The 23,979-nt window shown below is 33.7% G+C and overlaps 1 protein-coding gene across 1 annotated transcript in view; it reads left to right on the top strand.

The window, feature by feature from the left end:
* Positions 1-23,979, top strand: part of LOC140443721 (sialin) — a 130,366-nt gene that overhangs the window by 50,614 nt on the left and 55,773 nt on the right. The window contains exon 2 of the mRNA XM_072535110.1: positions 7,212-7,328. Within this exon, the coding sequence (XP_072391211.1) occupies positions 7,295-7,328 (34 nt within the window). The 5' untranslated portion in view covers positions 7,212-7,294. The remainder of the gene's footprint in view (positions 1-7,211; positions 7,329-23,979) is intronic.

Raw genomic sequence — 23,979 nt, 5'->3', positions numbered from 1 at the left:
ATCACGTGAAACGAATGAATGAATATAGATGGCCAAAGAAAACTACATACCACAGCAAAGAAGAAGAGGGGGGAAGGCCTTCAGTTGCCTGGGAAGAAAATGTACGGCACATAATGAGAGATAGAGTCATCAAAGAAGACGAATGGATGGACAGAAAACGATGGCGGTCGAAATGCGAGAAGCGGCAGAGGCTGTAGGAGCCTCGCTTATATATATATATATATATATATATATATATATATATATATATATATATATATACACTTGAGTGCAAAATAATCGACTCAAAATTATTTTGCGAAAGTATGTCTCCTGTTTCAATCTAAAAAGTGTAAATTAAAAAATATTTAGTGTACAATCATTAACCTCATTATTAAGTTTTAAAAAGTTTTGTTTTTTGGTGAATCCGATGACTTATTGCAAGTAAATAATGCAACACGTAGAGAGGGGGTCAGAATTTGACTCAGTGAAATCGACACGCACCGACTTAACACGTTCGGTTAACATCGTACGTATCAATTTCCATAGCAACCCACTAATACACCAGTCTCTAAGTTCGCAACTGCATTACAAATGGATACGTCAAAGCAGCTCAAGCAGTAGCATTATTGTGAGAAGGCCTGAGTCAGAGGACCGTGGCAAATGGACTAAATTTAAGCCAATCTGCTGTGTCCCGAGTGTATCGTCGGTACCAAGATACTGGTAATTATGTCCGCCACTAAAGAGGAGGCCGTAAACGAATAACAACAGAGAGAGACAATCGATTTCTTGTATCGAAATCCTTGAGAAATCGACATTTAACTGGTGCTAATCTCAAAGAAGAGCTTAGAGAGCTTCGAGGTGTAGTTACCAGTGTTTGGACAGTCAGAAGGAGACTGAAGGCAGCCGACCTGACACTAAAAAGCGCAACTACGAGTTAAAAACTAACTGCAGTCCAGACGAAAAGGCGATTAGAATTGGCTCGAGAACATCTGGATTGAAATGACTATCAATGGAGTCAGGTATTATTCTCCGACGAAAGTAGGAATACCTACATGGAAACGACAAGAGGCGTCGAGTCTATAGAAGGCCAGGAAAGCGATTTGCTCAATGTTGTATACGAGAAATTGTGTCATATGGAGACGGTTCTTGTATGTTTTGGGCAGGCATTTCCATAGATGAAAAAAGAGTTAGTTTTCGTGCCTGGTGGAGGACGTTGAGGAGTTTTAACAGCGGATCGTTATATCAGAGACATTTTGGAGGAACATGTGGTTCCATACGCGGGATTTATTGGTGATGCTATTATTTTAATGCACGATAAGGCACGATGCCATACCACACGAGTCACCACCACCTATCTGACTGAGATCGGTATACCTACAATAAATTAGTCTGCGTTGAGCGAGGACATAAATCCAATAGAGCATGTTTAGGATAAGCTTAAACGAAGGGTCCAGGATATAAATTATGCACCAAGGAGCATAATGGAAGCGAGAGCTGAGCTTAATGATGAATGGGAAGCAATGCCTCAAGAATTTATTATAAAAGTCATCCGATCCATGCGAAATCGATTGTAAAGTGTAATTAGGAGTGGGGGTGATAATATCAAATACTGAAAAATAAAGAAATTCATTTTTTAATTGATGATTTTTCTGTTCATAACGTCTTTCTTGCGTTAGTTCCAATGATGAATATTTAGGAACCTTTGTTCGTATTGCATATTGTTTTTATAATGCGTCTTCCAAATAATGCAAAAGAAGTTTTTGTAAGTTCAATAATAAAGTTATTGTTTGCACATAACATCCTTTTATTTTCATACTTCTTACATTGAAACAGAAGGTGTAATCTCAAATATCACTTTTGAGTCGATTGTTTTGCACTCAAGTGTATATATATATATATATATATATTGGTTGGAAACTAGCATTGAAATAACATAGTGTATTCACATCTCGACCGCTCATCCGCAGAGATCTCTTTCGCGCAGCAGTTTCCAAAACTACAATTGCCATTTGGATCGCTAACCTTCGAAAGGATATGGCGCAATGAGAAGAGAAGATTCACATCTCAAAGCATTACTAGACTTGTACAATTGCATCGATAATTTCCTTGACATATAAGGATGAATTTTAGACAACAATTACAACTAACATGTTCATTTTCTCAGATCTGTTATTTTGGACTTAGTGACTTTTGCCGCGATGATGACGATATTTCCAAAGTGTATAAATGGCTTTTTTAAATCCAAATAGTTATCACAATGTCAGTTTGGGTTTAAGTCCACCAAGGTACCGTGGACCAAATTTGTAGGGTGGTCAGACCTGTCAGATATTTGCTTAAAAACAAATATTGTATTTCCTTCCTTATGATTTTGCTTAATTTATTGATTTTCCACTTTTGTTTTTTAATGTTTGAGTTATGTTGGTAATGTGAAATTAATTTTATTACATTTTTAACGTTCCGTGACCTTTTAGTGTAACCTCATACCATCATTGAGATTTTTTTAGTTCTAAATAAATCATCTGCATTTGGCTTAAAATTATTTAGAACGGTTGCAGATTACTAGTTTATTTATAGCTTTTATGATTAATCACAAGAAAGTTGGTGTATACTGCGCAAAATTATTTCCTAATTAGAAAATCTGGTGTTTCGCTTAAAAAGTTGTTTTTTTTTTATAAAAAGTATGTTTAGAATTATTAATAACGAACAACAATATAAATAAAAACTCACTAAAATGAATAAACTTTGCATAGCCAATTAGAGTTTTATATCATGACTTAAATTAAAATAAAAGATATATTTCTCATTGTTCTATTACTACTAAAGCTTAAATAAAATGGTAATAAAAAATTTTGTTATCGATTCTATAAAACTGAATTATAATCATTATGTACCGTTTATTATCGTAGGAAAATATCTTATCATAATAGTGAGGATAAAATGTTTTATAAATAAATACAAAACAAAATATGTACCAGATATGGTCAATTGAATTACATTCTTGCTAATATTGAGTCTGATGTTGCTGACATAAAAAGTTTAACAAACAAAAAAGTTTGAAAATTGTCAAACTTGAAATTTAACATTGAATTTTGATTATGGCTAATAAATTAGCCCTATAAGTAATAATTCATTTATGTGTACAAAAATTATATATATATTAAAACACTTCTGATATGGCCTATATTGTTACAAGACATAAGGGGCTGTTTAAGTAATACGTAAGCAGATTTATTACAATTATGGAGCCCACATCCCCCTTGTCAGCAAAAATAAGTAAAAAGCTCTTAGCAAGAAAAACTAATGAGGAAGTACTTAGGAGGGGCAACAAAGATACAGAATTGCCGAAGACTGCTAAATACCGGAAAATGTATTATCTGGGACATATACGAGCCCTAACAACTAAATGTTCGGACAAACGAAAATTTATTGAACGTTCATCTTCACGATCTTTCTTATTGAACCAAAGAACGAGATCAATAATACATTAAACTTTATCATTAATAACAAAATATTAAAATGATTCTGTCTTTATTCGGTATTTTGTCCGACATTATTCGTACTAAGGATTTACACAAGTAAGGGTCGAAACTATCCCATAATTTACCCAATTTATTCTTCAAATCGGCAACGTTTTTCTGGGGATCATTACGCAATTTCTGTTTCATCTTATGCCACAATGTCTCAATAACATTAAGGTCTAGACTGTTCGAAAGCCATGAGAGGACGTTAATGTTATTGTCTTAAAATCATTTTTTAGTTGTTTTAGCTGTATGGCATGCAGCACCGTCTTACTGGAATAAAAAACTCAAGTCCTGCTAGATATCTTGACCACTTTGTACAAGACTATTTTCAAAGTTTCTTGATACTTTAATTGCTGCGTTATTATTCATTTGTAATTCTGATAACCTGTTTTCAAAAGTCTCCCATGCAAACATCAAATTTTCATTCGTCACTTGATATAAATCTGGACCGGTTATCAACGGTCCACGAAAACTTACCCGTTTTCGAAAGTCTCCCATGCAAACATCAAATTTCCATTCTTCACTTGATATGAATCTGAACCGGTTATCAACGGTCCACGAAAACTTTAAGCAATCACTTCAATTGGACAACATTAAAGATTTCATGGACCATTGATGACTGGGCCAGAGTCATATTCAGTGACGAATATAAATTTGAGTTTGCGTGGGAGACTTTCGAAAACGAGTAATCAGAACTAAAAATAAAGCATTCCATAAAGATTGCCTCAAAAGAACTGTGAAGTGTCCCAAAGCAATTATGATTTGGGGGTGCGTGTCATCAGCTGGTCTAGGAAGATATGAGGTGGTGGAAGGTACAATTAACACAGCAAAATATCAAGAAATTTTGAAAAATAGTCTTGTATCAAGTGCTCAAGATCTCTACCCGGACTTGAATTTTATATTCCAGCAGGATGGTGCTGCATGCCATATAGCTAAAACAACTAAAAAATGATTTGACGAAAATAACATTAAAGTGCTCTTATGTCCTTCGAACAATCCAGACCTTAATGTTATTAAGGCATTGTGGCATAAGATAAAACAAAAATTGTGTAATGATCCCCAGAGAACCGTCGCCGATTTGAAAAGTAAATTAGTTGAATTATGGGATAGTGTAAATCCTTAGTCCAAATAATACCGGATAAGACTGCCGCGGTTGTAAAGGCGCCTGGCGATGTAACCCCATATTAAAATAGTAATTTCTTGCATTATCCGAACATTTAGTTGTCACGATGTTACGTAACATTTTCGTTTATTTTGCCGCCAACCCTGCAATTCAAAGTTTATAGACACCGAACCATTTTAATATTTTATTATTAATGATGGAGTTTAATGTATTGTTGATCTCGTTCTTTGGTTCAATAAGCAAAGTTGTGAAGATGAATGTTTTCAATAATTTTTCGTTTGCTCAAACATTTAGTTGTTAGGGCTGGTAGTAAGGGGAAATCGATATGGGTTTCTACAACTGATCCTTAAATGCAAAATAGAATGCCGTAGAGGTGTAGGAAGAAAACAGGTCGTGAATGGATTCGGATATCAAATGCAGGACAATTATTCCATGAGGCAGAAGATCGAGAAGCCTTTGCAATGGTGATCGCCATTGCCGATAATTCTGATATGGCACGTGGAGAAGAAGATTAATAATGTCATACACTGCCTAAACTCGAGCTGATACGAAAGAGTATAAATACAACTAGGAACAGATTAAGGCACTCAAAGTGTTTTTAAGCCAAGCATGATGATAATAATAGTTTTGCCTATTTTATACTACATTTATTATTTTGCATATATTTTTACATCCAAATAATGCGTAATTTCTTACGGTCTGCTCAAAAAATATCTAATAGAATCTCTACTACTCCAGTAAATGATCGTTTTGGAGTATAATTTTCCTTGTCACGACGGATTTGCTTGAACATTTGAATTTATGTTCCTCTTCTCTACTTCACTTTTGGTCTTAAACCCAGGATTGATTTTACTTGGGTAGCGAAAGCCACCTCTTCTCGGAGGTAAAAAAAAACATACGTCAAAACTTTTTGACTTAATTGCGAGTGAAAATGTTCATTTTTCAAAATAAAAACTACGTTTTCAGACGGTGTTTCATAAATAATTCAAAAAGTAAGTACTTATCGAATCGAAAAAAATAGTTTTAGCAAAAATGTAGCTTATAAAAAAAAACAAAAATTAAGTTTCTAGTGTCAAAAATAAGCGAGTCACGCTCAAAATAAAATTAGTCCCTTTTTTGGTAAAAACAACTTAAAAATCACCCCCCAATTAGCACCCCAAATAAAACTAATCGTTGCTGTTTTACGATTTACTTTATTTATGTATTGTTTATATGATCTGTTTATCCGTTTAAAGTGCTTATTTTTAAAAAATATAGTTTTCTTCAAAATAACTTAAAAAGCATTAGTGATCCGAAAAATTTTGAAGAGTAAAAATATATAGGTTGTGCTTTTCTGAAGATTTTGGTTTTTTTTTTGTTTTTCTGTATGACAAAAATTGGTTAAGATATTGCTGTTCAAAGTTTGCACACACTCGTGATTAGTGACTCGTTCAAGCCCTTTTAACTCACAGTAGCGCACCTAGAATTTGCCTCTGGTGGGGGGGGGGGTTTGGTTAGTCACCGAAATTTTTTTTATGATGTTAACTCCATTTTGAGTGCTTAAAATGTGTGAGTAACAGGAGTAACAGTGTCGGAATAGGGTCCTGGGGGTGGGGGGGGGGGTTAGCCCCCCAAAACCCCCCCTGGGTGCGCCACTGCAACTGCAACTCTTTTAAAAATCATTAATTCAAATGATCTTATTGCCCTTAAAAAGACCTACAAAATGTTTTTTTAAGTACTGCATAGCTTAGAAGCTAACCGAGTTATAAGTAAAAAACCAATCATATATTTTAGGAGATTTTACTTGAATTGCTTGAATTTACAATTATTTTTTTCTATGGGTCGTTTTCACCCCTAAAAAAGAAAAAGCAGCCAAGGGCGCACAAGTCCAGTTTTTAAATGGAGGGTAAATATAACCTAAATCCAAATTTCCATGCAAACCAATGGAGACAAGGTATTCACTGACATTGTTTTAATTACAACTAATCTAGGGGTGTGATTTAGAGGTTAAACTGTGACAAGATCTTAAATTATGTTGTTTAATTTTAATTGATATTTGACATAAAAGATGATTTGAATCAATTATCCGCTTTAATTTACAATTATACGATGTTTTTCTAATACGTGTGGCTTTTACCCCTAAAAAATAAAAAAAATTAACGGCACAAGTCTAAAAATGAAGTGAAGGGTAAGTAGAACCTGAATACACATTTTCATGCAATTTGGTGGTGACACGGAAAATTACAGGTATCGCCGTATTTCACATTAATTTACTGGACTATAAATACGTGTTTCATACTTTCCGAAAGTATCCTAAAGTATCTGTACTCTAAATTCAACCGTACTTGTATAAGAAACAAAATTAAAGTGAAATATATATATTTTTTTTAATGCTACTTCACTGTAAAAACCCTAATGAAGCTTTTTATACTGTTAATGATAAAAATTCTTCTTTTTCAAAATGCAGATCTCATCCATACATTTATTAATGTGGTTTAATTACGATGACGATGTAAATAGTTGTTTTATAACTTGAGATAGAGTTTTATGATCTGAAGAACGATTTTTGATTCCGAATTAATTGCACATAAACATTTTTATTTCAGAGTTTTTTCATACAAACCGAGAGACTTTCCATATAAGATCATAAAAGTAAATAAAAGCGTCCGAGTTTACGGGGATTCGTGGAATGGCAACTGCAACTAATCGACGAAGATGGTCAGGTAAGAGTTTTTTCTCGCTAGTATTGTTTTTATTTTCAATGTATTTATATGCTACTTAAAGTTATAAATAGAAGACATGCCTCCTAACGTGTGTAAAACTGGTTCTACATTCATAAGTCTGAAATTAATGGGTGCAAGGCCGTGCTTCAGGGGGCAAAACGAACAAGTAGGTATTCAGCAAATTCTGATTTAATATTTGGCGGAATTGCTTCATGTAATAATTCATAATTAATCGGTCAGGTAGGCAACTTTATGATTTATAAATAACTTTAACGGAATAAAAAATATGGCCACGGGTTTAATATTTAAGTGTAAGTCCTCTTACAAAAGAAACATTTTTTAATGTCATGAATACAATAAGAAAAATATAAATTATTCAATCCTTTCAGATTTGGAATTTTTGTATAAATTAATTTAATTATTTTTCTAATATTACTAAAGATCGTTAGCTTTTATAGTATAATTGGGTTTAGTATAGTAAAGTATTGGGTTTAGCATTACTATACAGAGTTTTTAACAAGTTATGACCATTTTTATTTCGAAATCCATATGAAATCAATACCATGTATATAAAGAAGTAATGCATAAACAATTATTTATTTTATATAATAAAGTAAACAATATATTGTAGTTTTTAAATTAAGTTTAATTGAAATCATTGACAAAAATTTGTATATAGGGTGAACTACAAAACAAAATTACGATTTTATCAATTTTTTTAAATAAATCACCCTATAAGTATTTTGTTTTTTAGAAATATTGTATTTATGATACCCTTTCATTTTTATATAACATTCCCTATACCTAAACTCATTACTTTCCGAGATATTTTTAGTTTTCTTCAAATTTCGGAAATACATTCAATTTTTGTAAGTAGAGATAAGTATTGAGTGATAATATTAACAAATTATTTTTATTCAATAAGTAACTAACAAAAAATATAAAGCATAAAAATTTGCAATGAATTTATCAATAAATGTGATATTATGGAAATACCATATTCCTTAATGAAATACAAGATTCTTAAAATTCCTACAAGATAATATGTTTTGTATAATAATATAACAAGGTTATTTTTATTCAATAAAAAATTCACACAAAACAGAAGGCAAAACAATATACAATTGATGTAACAATTTTTAGATTGTTATATCAACAGTATTCTAAGCCAGGAATTTTTTAATAAAACATTCCTAACTGCCGATTGTGACGCGCCGTTATTAATAAGCAAGAGGCCATTTGTGTTAGTTACAAAGGTAAAATAGCAAGATTTGAAAACATGGTAGGTTTATATTATTACCTTTTTAATCAGTCTGTGTGGCTTGTCTTTATTGTTAAAAATGAATTTTTCTGTAGAAGAGTTAACATAACCTGTTAACTCTGATATCTGTTCTGCTGTGGGTATTAGAAGAAAGTTCGAGAAATTGCTTACCTGCATCCAAAATATATCACGAGCGATATCCTGAACGGAGGAAGCCAAACGCAAGAGCTTTTGACAAATTCTTAGAAGGTACAGATTTTTAAAGCAGAAATCTGAATTTGGTTTCGAAAAATTAGTTTAAGGGTTTATTATCAGATGTCGCTATTGGCGTCCTTACGAAGCCATGTTAGAGTAGCTTCTACCAAGACAGGAAAGATTTGTTTCACCTTCAGAGCGTCTGTGAATAGCCGTTCTAAAGATCCCTTTTAGGGTGAAATGCGTATAAGCGGATATACAGACGCACTATGCATGAAATCAAATCTTTTTTCTGCCTCAAAACTGTATTTTTGCTTTTATTCCGGTATACTCTTTATGAGTACTAGAAACCAATTCTCTAAGGATTTTTGCTTAGTTGAGGAGATATGTTGTGGAATGCAATTTTAGATTCCCCATGTCTCTAATAATATCTTTATCAACGTCTGTTTTGCCTTGCAATTCTTAGAAGGCACAGATTAAAGCAGAAATCAGAATTTGGTTTCGAAAAATGTGTTTACGGCTTTAAATATTTGTATATTGTAGGTCCTTGCCGAATTCAAAAATAATTGTGTCTTTATGGACCATGAGGATCATGACGATCTTTCCATCTTTTTCATGAATGAATTTTCCTCCTCTGCCAGTAGGTTTTCATTTTAATCGAATATTCCTCTTTCCTTTTCTGTGACCACTTGCTAACAGGGCGAGAAGCTGTTGATACTGATGTTAAGACGTTGATACAGTACGTTAAGTTTTGGATTTGAATTTGTACACTACATAAAGCGCTAAAATCGGCAACATTGCCTCGTACGAGGTAATTGTAATTCCCGATCTCCTCCGACATCACGCCAGAAAAATCATTGAAAATCATTTAGTAGCTCGTAACAACGGATGGGATACACATCTCCGTCATTTGACTTCAATGTTTGTTTTCAATACGTATGCCCGGTTCATTTCTTAGAGTACATAAACTCGATAAAAATACACTGACCTTTGTAAAGCGGTGCAATTGTATCGGTTTTTAATAATGTGAAAATTTTTTGCGGTTTAATTAAAAATAAAAGGTTTCTAAGGCTGAACAGTATCCCAATCTGTCACTTTTCTGGTGACACTTGTTGAGCGTGACATTTTCTGCAATTTTTGAGGCAATAACAACTCTTAAAATTTTTAACGATATTATGAATTGGTTGTACGCAAGGAATTGGCTTCCTTTCAAAAAAACATTTTAATATTTGAACTTTTTCTGCGGTCGTATAAACAGACACCTTATTTACAATAATAAATTAAAGATCTACGCTGTTAACGCTTTAAACAACCACCGTATAATGACATATTATTGGCGATGGGTCAACGAAGCAGGTTCGTAAAAAGTCGACGGCGCGCAGTGTTGCCATTTATAGGGTGTATATCTAATTTAAAACTTAACATACTGTATCATAACTAGAGGTAGAATGATACATTAATTACCTTGCACTTTTTTTATATAATAATAATTAAAAGCTTACAATACAATATTTTTTTAATATGGATTTAATCCGGTGTTTTGAGATTTAGATTAAAATTTCAATTATAATTTTTTTTCATGTTTAATACTAAAATAAATGTATATTTTCTTCGAGCTGTTTTTAGATTTTCTACATATTTTCTTCATTTTAATATTCTGTAATAATTAATGTACCTACTAAAAATATAATAATAAAGTAGCTCTTTTATTTTGTAATATTATATTTTGTAGCAGTATATTTATCTTTATTTGCGCATTAACAGATGTGAGTATTACGATTTCTCCCATTTCGATAAAAAAAAATGGTAAACAAACTAGTTAGGTGATTCATTCTTTCAATATCGCAAGTCGCGACGTTTTATCGCGGGAAATATCCAAACACAGATTTACATAACTGCACAGTTAGACAAGATTTTTATCTTAATTAGATTTTATAATTTGTGGCAAATTAATTCAAAAACAAGTTTTAATGATCTGTATATTATTTATATATCTGTGTTGTTCCTAGAATATCCTGTCAATATAATACAACTTGGGGTTTCCCATATTTTACAACTATTGTAATTAAATCAGGTCAAAATTCGCAAAAATTAATTGACGATATTATTATCTGTAGGTTTCGTGTATTTTTTTGGTTAGACTTGACATGCTACAAGAAAACAGTTTCAGAACCTATTTTTTGAACCCTCTTTATTTGCATGTGAATTTAATCTAACTTTGTAGTATTCATTTAATAGGCTATTGATTATGTTCAAGAAAATAGGGCTAAAAGAAACTGCAACATTAAAGGAGTTTTATTGTTTCATATGGTCAGTGGACTCCCAAATATAAAAAACCGCGGAGTACTAAACCATTTAAAGGGGTGCATTTTTGAGAAAGATGTGAATTTGTTCTTATGCACTAAGGTGCATTTGCTTGAATTTTATGCACTTTTTGTACATATACAAAAAACTTTTTCAAAATAAAATTTCCTATCGAAATGTTAAATTAAAAAATAATTTTTTTTGACAAAAATATATTCAAAAAATCAAGCAAAAAAAAAGGAACACAAGCGATTTTTCTTTTTTGCCCCATAACTTTTTTCCACGGAGGTATAGGTACAGGTATTGCTTAAGAGAAAAAAACTTTTATCTCTCCTATTCGAAATGACGTTTGGTAGAAGTTTTTAGGATTTACAGTATTCCAGGTACGATGTTTCAAAGTTCGCCACTCACACCGTTTTTTGACGTTTTCTCAATTTTTTTCGCAAACATTTTTCTATAACTTCTTTCTACGCAGTTTTTTTCTACATTTAAAAGAACTATAAATCAATTACCTTTTAAAAGGTCTATTTTAGAAGGGTTTAGGACCAATTTTAAGCACGATACGGTTCTTAAGTTTTCTATTTTTAACGATTGTGCTGTTTTACTAAATTTCTCATTATAACTTTTTTTTTCTAGTACATTTAGGTATATGCATTCCTAAATAAAAAAGACATTTAATATTCTGTACTTTAAAATCTTTTAAAGTTTATTCATTTAGCAAATTCCCATCTGTAAACATGAGCACGTGTTGATATTCGCCCTCTCATTCGTCAAAGGGTATTAAATATAATTTATTGCCTTAAGCCACACGAATTCTTATGTTACAGATCCAAACTTGCCAGTCTGTTTAAATTCAAATTGTAGCGTGTTGCTTTTTTATTCAAAATGTTTACTTTGTTATGTATCTCTCAGTTAATTAATATTTTATTTTAGCACATTTTCCTTCAATGGAACATAAAATTTTGCTCACAGTGATTAAATTTCAAGAAATTCTTACACTAATAGTTACAAAAGTAAATATTTTTAAAAATCATATAATATACCTCAGTACGACCCTGTTTGGCTTTCACGTGCGTTTGTTGATGGATGGGAATATGTAAAACGAATGTAGTTTATTGCAAAATATTCTAGGACCAACAGTAACCAAGATCTGATCAAATTATGTTGCCTGCAACGATTTGTATATATCTTAATGTGAAAGAAAAGAATACTCCAGTCGTCAGAAACGAAAATGCCACTGAACCTCTAAAAATCATAAAAACAAGCTTAATTTTGCTGAGTGTATAAATTTTATATCTAACAAAAGATTTTTCACGTAGGTAATGCCGAATTATTATTCCAAAACAAGTATTACATTTTTGAATATACATACTATTGTTTTAGAGATATCTTAAATTTTACATACACAATTAATTAAGTATTTTTTGCTAAATGAATAAGCTACTTTTTAAAGGAAATTTCATTCGGAAAATTCTTCTTCTTGATGTGCCTATCCGTTACGAATATTAGCGATCATCATGGCAATCTTTATCTTATCTGCAGCAGCGCGGAAAAGCTGCACAAATGTTGTATTGAACCAGGTTCTTTAACCAAGATGTTCTTCTTCTTCCTGGACTTCGTTTTCGAAATATTTTTCCTTGCAGTATGGCTTGAAGAAACTTTCGCAGTAACTTTCAAAATTTGATGGTGGTCAGTACCTCTCGGTTCTTATTCATTCTTCTGAGGACCTCCTCATTTGTGACTCGGTCAGTCCACGGAATCCTAACACATATCGTCGTTCAAGATCCACGATTCAACACCATAAAAAAGGACAGAGAAGACGTAGCCTCGCAGCATTCTTACTTTTGTATCAAGAGAGAGGTTGTGACTCTTGAAGAAGGCCCCCATCCGATTGAAGGTGGATCTAGCTTTTCCGATGCGTGCTCTAATCTCCTGGTTGTTGGTCCATTCTTCATTTATTATGGTGCTGATTATATGATTTATAGTGCCATCTGTATATGATGTTGTTTAGCCGGTAACCATTTAGTAGAATACCTTTTTCAGTTTCGTGCAAAGCTTCGATAAATATTCGTTCAGAGTACAGATTAAAGATTAGAGGAGATAAAATACAGCCTTGCCTCACTCCACGCATGATTTTCACATACTCAGTGTGTTCACCTTCAACTCTGAGATTTGCTGTCTGATTCCAGTAAAGATTTCTAATTATTTATTTATTTATAATCTTGGCTGTTAATTCCTGCTTCTTTTAGTATTTGCATCATCTTGGCGTGCTGTACTCGATCAAACGCTTTCTCGTAATCAACCAGACATGCTTATATGTCGCAGTTGACGTCTCTGCATCTCTGGAATACGACTTGTATTCAGAACAGAGCCTCTCTAGTACCAACAGCATTTGTGAACCCGAACTGGTTGGGGGAAATTTGATTTTTACACAGCTTGTAGATTCTCTTATGGTACGGTAATCTTCGCATTTTTTTGGCTCCTGGTTTTTTGGAAGTGCAATAAAGTCATATTTCAGCCATTCTGTTGGTATTTCTCCAGAGTTGTATATGTTGTTGAATATCTTTGCAATTATTACTATTGATTCGTTGTCCATTAGTTTGAGTAGTTCTGCTTGTATATTATCAGGGCCTGCCGCTTTGCCATGCTTTAACTGTGTTATTGCGGAATAAACTTCCTGCTGTAATATTCTTGGTCCATCATTTACCTCTTCTTCTAGCTCAAAGTTGTTATCTCTTTGGTCTTCAAATAGTTTTTCTAAATATTCTTTCCACGTTCTTATTTTACTCTGTTTGTTCAAGATGATGTTTCCGCCAGAATCAGTTATATTTCCTTTCTGCCATCTTCTTAGTCCCCCTGTGAGTTCTTTAACTTTCCTATGTACATTGTGACTATCGTACTTTGACTGCAGAGTCTCAATTTCTTCGCATCTTTCCCTTGCTTCTTTTTCTTTCGCTTTTCTGATTTTCGTTCTTATTAATATATTTATGGTTTTATATTTGTCTGGGTTATTTTTGGCTTCTCTTCTTTCGTCCATTAGTTTCAGGATCTCGTCTGTCATCCATGATTTTTTCTTCATTAATCTATCTGCCTTTAAGTATTTATCCTTTACATTTTGCACTATTTCTGTAATATGTTTGATCGTTTGTTCTTCGTTCGATTCGTCTCTAATTGCAGTCACTTGATCGTTTAACGTGGCTTGGACTCTTATCATCGTATCAAAGTCTTTCAGCATACGTAGGTCGTATGATTGTGCTTTCCTTTTCTGCACTGTTTTGAGTTTGACTCGAAAAGCTCCCACCAGCGGAACGTGGTCTGTTTTTAAGTCTGCTTCAGGATAAGTCTTGACAGATGTTAAGCTGTTTCGGAATCTTTTATTTGCTAAAATGTAGTCTATTTGATTCCTAATAATTCTCCCGCGTCCGTCTTGAGGAGATTTCCACGTGTACAGCTTTCAAGATGGTAGTTGGAAGAATGTGTTGGTTACAACTAGTTCTGAGTCTTCTGCGAATTTTTCTAGGAGGTCTCCTCTCTCGTTTTTGACTCCGTCCATGTGCTCCAATGTACTGTGTCTTATCTCCAGCTCCAATCTTGGCAATAAAATCGCCCATAATGATGAGAACTTCCTGTCGAGGAATTTTCTGTATGATACTGTTGATGTTCTAATAAAACTCTATTGCTTCTTCCTCCTTTTTGTCTGCAGTAGTAACATCACTCTTACTGATATTGGTGTAAAGTTAGTAACGCATTTGGCAATCTTGGGTGATACGATTATTCCGACTCTATATTCATGTGATCCATCACTTTTTCCCGAGTAATATACCTTGTGATCTCCTATTTGTATTTCTCCAGAATCTGGCCATCTCATTTCTACTATTCCCATGATTTCAATATGCATTCTCTTCATCTCCTGTATTGCATTGTGGATTTTTCCTGCTTTGTATAAAGTTTTGACATTCCATGTGCAGATTTTGATATTCTTTCTGCACTTCAATTTGTTATCTTTTGGTAAACTTAAAACTGTCCTCCCCGAAGACCCGATCGGAGGACTTACTCCGGAATTTATTTTAGTATTGAGCATTGCCATGATTGATTGACTAGGGCGTATCGCTGTGAATCTTTAATGGAGTGTTTGCCCTACTTGTGCTTCCCCATCCTTATGCCGTTGATCAAATCTTTGGTTCATCCTCATTCGAGGCCGATTTCACAAACTCAGGACAAAAGGATGCCCTACCACTTACCAACTTATCCGCTCGAAGCCGTTGGTCAGTAAGTGGGGAATTGCTTATACCGGCAATCGCTCGGTGAATGACTTGTCTCACTGGCTGACTCGCCACACTGAAGAGTATGAGGTAGAAGGAAATAAAGTGACCTGTCAGCCGTAAAAATAATAACTAAAATATTTAATGAAATATACAAGGCAGGAAAAATACCAGTAGAGTGATTCAAATCGGAGTTCGTACCATTGCCCAAAAAACCAGGAGCAAAAGTTTGTGAAGATTATAAGACCATAAGCCTAATGAGCCATCTGCTGAAGCTGTTTTTAAAAGTCATCCACAAAAGAATTTACCGGAAATGCGAGGAACAAATTGGCATGCAGGTATTGTTTCAGAAATGTAGAGATGTCAGCTGTGATGTTTTTGCATGCCTGATTGACTACAAGAAGACTTTCGATAGAGTCAGGCATAAACAAATGATGAACGTGCTGAAGAGGATAGGGATTGACGGAAAAGACTTAAAAATAATAGCTAATCTGTATTGGAATCAATCAGCGGTACTCCGAGCCGAGTTGTACGACAATACCCAAGAGATTATATGTCGCATCGGAAAGGCAGAAAGTGCATTCTTGACTATGAGTTCTGTGTTCAAGAGCCATGACCCCACCCTAGAAACAAAAAGAAGGCTCCTTAAATGTTATGTGTACTCAGTGCTTCTGTACGGAGTGGAAACGTGGACATTGAAGCGGAAACTCTATCAAAACTTCAGGCTTTTGAGCTATGGTCATACAGAAGGATCCTGAAGATACCATGGACAGACAAAGTCACCAATGAAGAAGTACTGTGGAGAATGAACACAACTACGGATTTGGTCAACATCGTGAAGAGCCGTAAGCTGCAGTACTTGGGACATATAATGAGAAATCAAGGCAGATACGAGCTACTTCAATGCATTTTGCAAGGTAAAATTGAAGGAAAAAGGCCCTAGGACGAAGAAGAATATCCTGGCTAACCTGAGAGCATGGTATAGAAAGACCTCAACACAGCTATTTGGTATAGCAACTAACAAAGTTATCATAGTCAGAATGATCGCTAACGTTCGGAACGGACAGGCACCCTAAGAAGTCTGCCCTCGGAAACCTAATAGCCATTCGGGGTCGGAAGAAACAAGAGTTAGCCAAGAGAGGCTGATAGGAAAGATTAAAGACATATCATTCAACACAAGTTGAAAAAGAGTAATTTGTGAAGGCCCTTATGATGCGCCAAGTGTGTTTCATAAGCGTATGAGTATTAATGCACCTTGTGTTCCCGCTCATACCTCGGGGTGTTGACTACAGACTTTATGGCTCGTCCAGCATGCCATAGCATGGAAGATAGGGTGCGCGTCATTTTTAAGATGGAGACACTCCAACTCCATGGCCTCAAAATGTGTAATTCTAATTTCTTATAATAATTAATTCAGAAAATATTTAGTTTTATTTATTTTTGTCCTAGATATTACACTTTTAGAGATATTCAGGCTAAAACGTTTAAAAATAGGAAATATTGTAACGTCGATTTGTCTGGTTCTAAAATTTTTCTTAAATTTTCCACGACTCTTCAGCTAGATAATAAATAAATTCTAGTGAAAAACAACATTCCGCATACATTTCTACAAAAATCTAAGATAGGACACTACAGTCAATCTAAAGTATATTTATACAGATCACGACTGAAATTTGGTGGATTTTTCAGCTTTGGCGATTACAGTAATTCACTATGGATTGCAAATTTCTTTTTGCGTCAACTGCGAATCTGTTGAGGAAACCTAATTCAAGGACGTTGAATCAAAATTCGTGGCTCTCTAAAATGTATGTAAACGGGTTATACCAAAAATATGTGCTACATGTGCTTGTGGATATTTCATCTCAATATAAGGTATTATGTGATTTATATGGATAATCTGGTTATTCTGTTAACTTCTCCTTTTTTGACACATTGTCAATGTTGAAACTTTGTTATCCCCTGATAAAATTCGTACATAAAGCGACAAAAAACTGATAATGTAGAATTATTTCTTTTAGAAAAGAACTACTTTGTTTGTCAACACGTGTGTTATTTTATCTTTATCAGCAGTCCTTAAGTTTTTTTAATATAAATCTAAAAATATATTTATATAAAATAGTTGCAAGAGATTTAATTGATATTTTAGTTATCTTAGTACTTTAATCAGAGGAAAACGTGTTTTTTTGTTTTGTACTTGTTTTACCCAAAAATCAATATACTGTTATCACTGTCAAAATTCATTAAAATTTTTAAACTGAAGGCCAAACAAATAATATCTTATCGATAATATTTTTAATCGATGCGCTATTTGTACACGTGAGTTCATGACTGATTGGGATTGGGCATACAATGAAATATTTAGTCTTACGATGTGCAGAAACTTTAGAGACTAGTTTCGTCGAGTACAATTTGCATATCAGCAGGCTAAACAAAAATCAATATTTACTTTTTTTTTCTATTTTGACGTATCTCTTCAATTAAGTTTTCATACATAACCGGTCAATAACGACAGTGGTCAGAAGGCCAAATGGCCAATGTTGATAAATAAATAAAATTTTCCATGATGTATTATTTTTTATTTAAAACAACCTTTTAAGACCAATCATTTTTATTTTGACAGGATAGTGATCCATGGCATTTTGAATTACAAGTTTGATTGTTTGCGCGAGATGCACACTTATTATTTTTACTTACAAAGTAAATTTGCTTAATAAATTTGCAACTTACAAAGCTTATAGAGACTATCCTCTATATTGCTAACCACCGCTATACTTATTACGAGAAAAACGCTAAATTTAAACTTTCACATTACAAACGATCTAAAACATTTGAAACTGTTTCTTTTTGATTACACGAGTACGTTTTTCGAAACGACACAACTTCAGCTACAAATTCCACCTAATACCTTTTTCGTGAAAGCATTTCCCGTGACGTTCGATCGTTTGTGGTGTGAATGTTTGAATTCAGAGTTTTTTGTGCATATTTCAAATGCCTCACATTTGTTGCCAAAACTCAAAATCGAAATTTCATGTTATATGTTTTGAAGATTAAGCTCTAATAATGAAAATTTCATAGTAATCGGTCAATGGAAGTGATAAATATTATTGATTTCATGAGAAAATGGTAAATATCGCTAAACGCTTATTTAAATAACACCTTTATAGAATCTGACTTCATGTGCGGCGATATACAGACATTTTATAAGAAAGCTGCACTTTTCACCTTTCAAAAGAAGTTTGAATTTTGTCGATAGGACAATCTTATCAAAAGATATCGAATTTTTACCGTCGAGTTAATACAAATTTTATTTAAAATTAATTTCGCCCGCGTACCTGACATTGAAAATCACCGGTCGCTTCAAGCATTGTTTCTGAGATAACGATTCATTCTACACAAAATGTGCTCATTAACATTTTTGTTTAAAATTATCTCAGCTATATTTTTTATTTGAAACATTTTTTCTACGGTGTTCAGATTCTTGGTAATCCGTTTATCTCCATCTACGAGGGGGTTTTAGGGGGATAATTTTACCTTAAGGTAAAAGTAGTAAACTTTTTTGTTTTGTAAAAATTTAACTTGAAATTTGAAATTACACTGAAAATGTTGATTGGTAAGCTTGTTCGTATGATTTTTAGAGGTCAAATATCTGACGACTGGACTATATATAGTAAGTTTATATTTGTCTTGGACTAAGCAATTTGTATTCCAGATTTTTTTAATTTGAAATCTGTAAAATAATGACAGTAACAAAACATTTAGAAAAACTGCTCAATTACAGCTTCCTTTAACTTATGTAAGGTTGGGTTTGGGAAACTAAACTACTACATAACACTACCCTATAGAACAGTACTAAGGTTCGAAAAATCTGACAGGCAGATCACATGGAAGGACTTAACCTTTGCTGGACGAGACTTCTCACAAGATGGATATTTGTTCTATGACAGATTTCATTTTAAGATCACGAGCAATAACACTGTTAGTTACGTACCATGGAGCGTTTACAATAATTCTAAGTACTTTGGGGATTGGAATCTTTGTAGGATCCCGATATTTTAGAGTGGGAGGCCGTCTCCCCACAATTGAATTCCGTAGCTCCATGTCGGTTTTACGACGACTTTGTAAATTAACAATTTGTTGGTGACTCTTAACTGTGATTTAAGACTTCCCATCAGTATTCCCATAAAAATTCCCATCAGTAAACATGAGCACGTGTTGATATTCGCCGTCTCATTCATCAAGAGGCTATTAAATATAATTTATTACCTTAAGTCAGACAGATTCTCATGGTACAGATCCAAACTTGCCAGCATTTTAAATTCAAATTGTATCGTGTTGATTTTTAAGGTAATATATTGTATTATATTTATGTTATAGTTATTGTTAAGTTATTTACTGGTCGTGTTCTTTTTTAGAGTTTAGTTTAATTGTGATATAATGATTAAATTTCAAGAAATTCTTACACTAACAGTTTCAAAAGTAAATATTTTTAAAAATCGTATGATACATAGGTCGTACATCAGTACGACCCTGTTTGGCTTACACGTGGTTCTATTGACGATTGGGAATTTGTAAAATTAATACGGTTTAAGTTTTAAGCGCAGTTGCTTTCTCTGAGCAAATATATGTGTTCTCCAAGTTAATCGTCGATCTAGATGGATTCCCAGATATTTTGTAAGTTCTTTTTGTTGCAAGAATTGACCGTTTAATACCACAGTTGAACAGGTACCTCTCCGTAGGGTGTAAGTGACATGGATAGATTTAATTTCATTTATTTTAATTCAAATTGCCAGGTATTTAGCCAAGAGGAAATCCAAGTGAGACATCCAAGTGAGTTTGCAAGATTTGAGAAGCAAAGCATAACAGAGGTATCATCTGCACATGTTACAATGATTATAATTGTACTAGTGGGATGATCATCTATGTAGAATATATTGAGGATCGGACCAAATACAGTCCCGTGAGGCACTCCAGACCTTGACACCTTACTTGAAAATGTCTATTTTGGGCGTAGGATTTGAGGATAAGAAAAATTGTATTTAAAAAATTTCTTTATAAAAGCTATAATAATAAAAATCCTATCGGGCTACATCACAAAACGTTTTAAGAATAACTATTCCATCATTAGTACTATCTGGATGTGCACATATATGTTTGTAGTCACTAAATATATGGGTAAAAACCTTTTAAATGTTGTTTGATTAACTTTGAGTTACATTTTTGATAATTAAAAACTATGATGTTTAAGTTACAAAAGGAATTGATTACATGGCAACGTAAGGCTCCACTGGGGTTGCTAGTCCCTAGTCCCTAGACGAAGTATCTGTGAGGACTTGGAGGTTGATAGCAACTGAATAATAAATTGAATAATACAGGAATTTTTTAAATATATTTTTTGTGATACATTCAGCCAGCTACATTAATTTAGTTTCCTTATGGATAAGGAAAATGTTGATTGGTAAGCTTTTTCTTATTTTGTATAATGGTCCATCGTGCCAAACTTTGTCAAAATCTTGGACAATGACTAAAAAAGCAGCAGAGCCGTATTCTGGATCTTCAAATGATTTATATAATTTTTTTATAACTCGGTGGACTTGTTTCATGGGGGCATGTTCCGTTCTAATTCAAAATTGATGGTTAGGAGTTAATTAATTTGCTTTCAGAATTGGTTCTATTTTCTCTACAAGTATGTTTATTAGTAAATTTGACATAGCAGGGTGTAGGCTAATAGTTCTGTAGGATGTTATTTACTCAGCAGGTTTTCCTTGCTTAGAGATTAGCATAATTTGGACTACCTTCCACGAAAGCAGAAAGTGTCTTGTCCTTAAAACAACATTATATATTTGTGTCAAATACCTCGGTCCCTTGTACGAAAGTTCTTACATAATTTTAGCACTAATTAAGTAGTATCCTTTTTGGATTCCATATATGTATGGATTTTGTGAATTTCTTGATGACAGAAATTCTTTAACTTTATCTTCAATGTCGAAGTTATTTTCAGCGGGATATTTTTAGAAGACTTTTATAAGTGCTTCACAAAAACATTGACCATGTCCTCGTTACGTTTTGCCCATTGACCATGCATTCCAGATGAATTTTTAGTTTGTCAATCATTGCGCTATTTTGCTACGATGGTTGTTAACAATAAATGTTAAACGTTAAACATGGTACTCATGTGTTCTATGAGCTCCTTTATCATTTGTTTTAATTGTTTTATTGTCGTATGGAAGTGGTTTAGTAACTTAGTTAGCTTCTTGGTTATTATTTATTTTCTGACTATATGTAACACCTAGTATGTTGTAATTTTAAAGGTCAGTACACATATACGAGCCAAACGGTATGCATACGGTATGCGAACGCTATATTCGTTAATGTGTACGGCAGAAAAAACCGCTTGCGTACTGTTTCATCGTGACTTGTTGCGAACCAAATTGTTGCGGTTTATTCCACGACTTCAAAGGAAGCTCGTCTTTCAGTTTGGACGGCGCTTACTAGACGCAGCGAACATTTTTATTGTCTCATCAAATCGACATTGTGTGAATGACGTGTTCCTTCCTAGAGAGACGTGAGAAAACAGTAAACTGATTATTGTACATATTTTTATTTTTGTTAAACAAGCAAAAACACAAACATAAATCAGTACCCAAATTATAAATAAAATGAATCATTTCGCACATGTGTGTTCGTTGTTGGTTTGTCGCTTTCCATGGATCGGGATAAGTATGCGATCAGTACGATGTAGAATATTTTTCAAGGATCTGTACGCGTACGATACGTATACCGTTCGGCTCGCATATGTGTACCCACTTTAAGGCGCGTACAGACTAGCACACGCATGAGGTGAGAATCCACGCATATGCGTGCGTACTCAAACCATTCGCGCTCAGAGCATTCGTTGAAATTAGAAATCGCCGCATATGTATGCGTGCTCAAGGCGCTCCATCCATTCGTGAAAAAATGTCTGAGGAGCTGCTTATGGTTAGTGCCGCGTTTGTGGTTATTAGTTCATTAAAAAAGAAAAAACAAAGGAAAAATAGGCGATGGTGGACGACGCATTTATTTAAAAGAAGAACCCTACAAATAAAGTCCGATTTACTAGTAGATTTGGCGTTAGAATCTAATACTGAACAATTTCTGCTCATTTTCTTCTTCACAACTGCTGAATCTATATCAAGATTTCTTGAAATCGACTCCTATGCATCTTCTTTTTTGTTTTTGAATAATAAAACTTATTTTGTGGATCCCATCATATAGGGTTTTCTTCATACAAATCTATTAATTGCAAACATTGTTCATTTGACCACTCCATTTTACACATAAATCAATAAAATGAATAAAACTCAATAAATCCGAACTTGTCTTGCAAATGCAACAAATCCCCACGCTATCCGTCTAAACTGAGCGCGAACGCACACGTATGTTTCTTTGATGTGTGCGAAAAAACCGACACCACTCGCTCGCAGCATGTGTGCTCAAGTCATTCGCGAGAAGCAACGCATGCGGCGAGAGGTTACGAAAGCGCCGTCCACATTTGCACACGTATGTGTATTCGTGGCTGCTCACCGCATGCGTTTGTAGGTCTGTACGCACCTTTAGAGAGCATTTTTTACTCTGTGTTAATTGGCTCTTTCTTCTTCAATGCTGGGAACTTCATAATATAGGTTAAATAGGTTCCTATCTACATAAACTCGTTAAATTAGTCGACATTATTGTTAGTCTTTACTTTAGGTAATTTTCTTATCTAGGTACTTGGATGATAATTTTTATTTCGGAATTTTAAACATGCTATTTAAAATTATCGCTTCGTAATTACCTATCATCAATAAAACATTTTTAGAAATGTAATGCTACTAATGTAACAGAGATAGTTTCTAAAAATGTTGTAGATAAAATTTCCGGCCGATTTTATTATACAAGATGTTAATGTGCCATTACTCATTTACTTCAATGTTAGAAAGCTATTTCATTTATGGTGTCTTAATTTTGTATTAAATTGCTTGTTGATATCATATTATAAAAAGATAAAAAAGTTTCTTTACGTTTGCACATAGATTGAAACGCATTTTTGTGCAATCTATTTGACCTAACATATTTATCTTACGAAAGCTTTGAAAAAAATTTATTAATTTTTTTTACCATTATAAACAAAATCTTTAAATTGCAGATCTTCTTTTTATATTAGATCTTGAGTCTGTTCGTTTTTGTTGTAAGGCTTTATTTGTATTTGTGACATTTACGGTCAGTTATCTAAAGGGTCTTGTGGTGGTCTGGTGCCTGTTGGTCTTAAATATCTTGCTATTCGCGCTAGTTTCTCACTATCCACTCGTGTGACATGCTGGTTCCATTTCCGCCTTCTCCGTCTTTCCCATCGTACAATATCCTGTATTTAGCCGAAGAAACGAAGCACTAAACATACCAATTTTCCGCAGCAAGATAAGTCGCTGTTAAACTTTTTGAATTCGAACCGGGAAAGTGACGATGGTCTTCGAGCTACCTGGTGCCTGGTGCCCAAGCTGCAGCTCGTCCCTGGAGTATGTTAATTTCAGTCTAAATCAGTCGACAGTCATAACTCGTGAGTTTTTGAGGTCGCTAAATACAAATATGATAACGACGATGGTCCTCGAGCTACCTG

Source organism: Diabrotica undecimpunctata, chromosome 6 (genome assembly GCF_040954645.1).
Source record: "Diabrotica undecimpunctata isolate CICGRU chromosome 6, icDiaUnde3, whole genome shotgun sequence".
Classification (NCBI taxonomy): Eukaryota; Metazoa; Arthropoda; class Insecta; order Coleoptera; family Chrysomelidae; genus Diabrotica; species Diabrotica undecimpunctata.
Note: the sequence above shows the minus strand (reverse complement) of the source record. Positions and strands in the feature narration are given on the sequence as shown.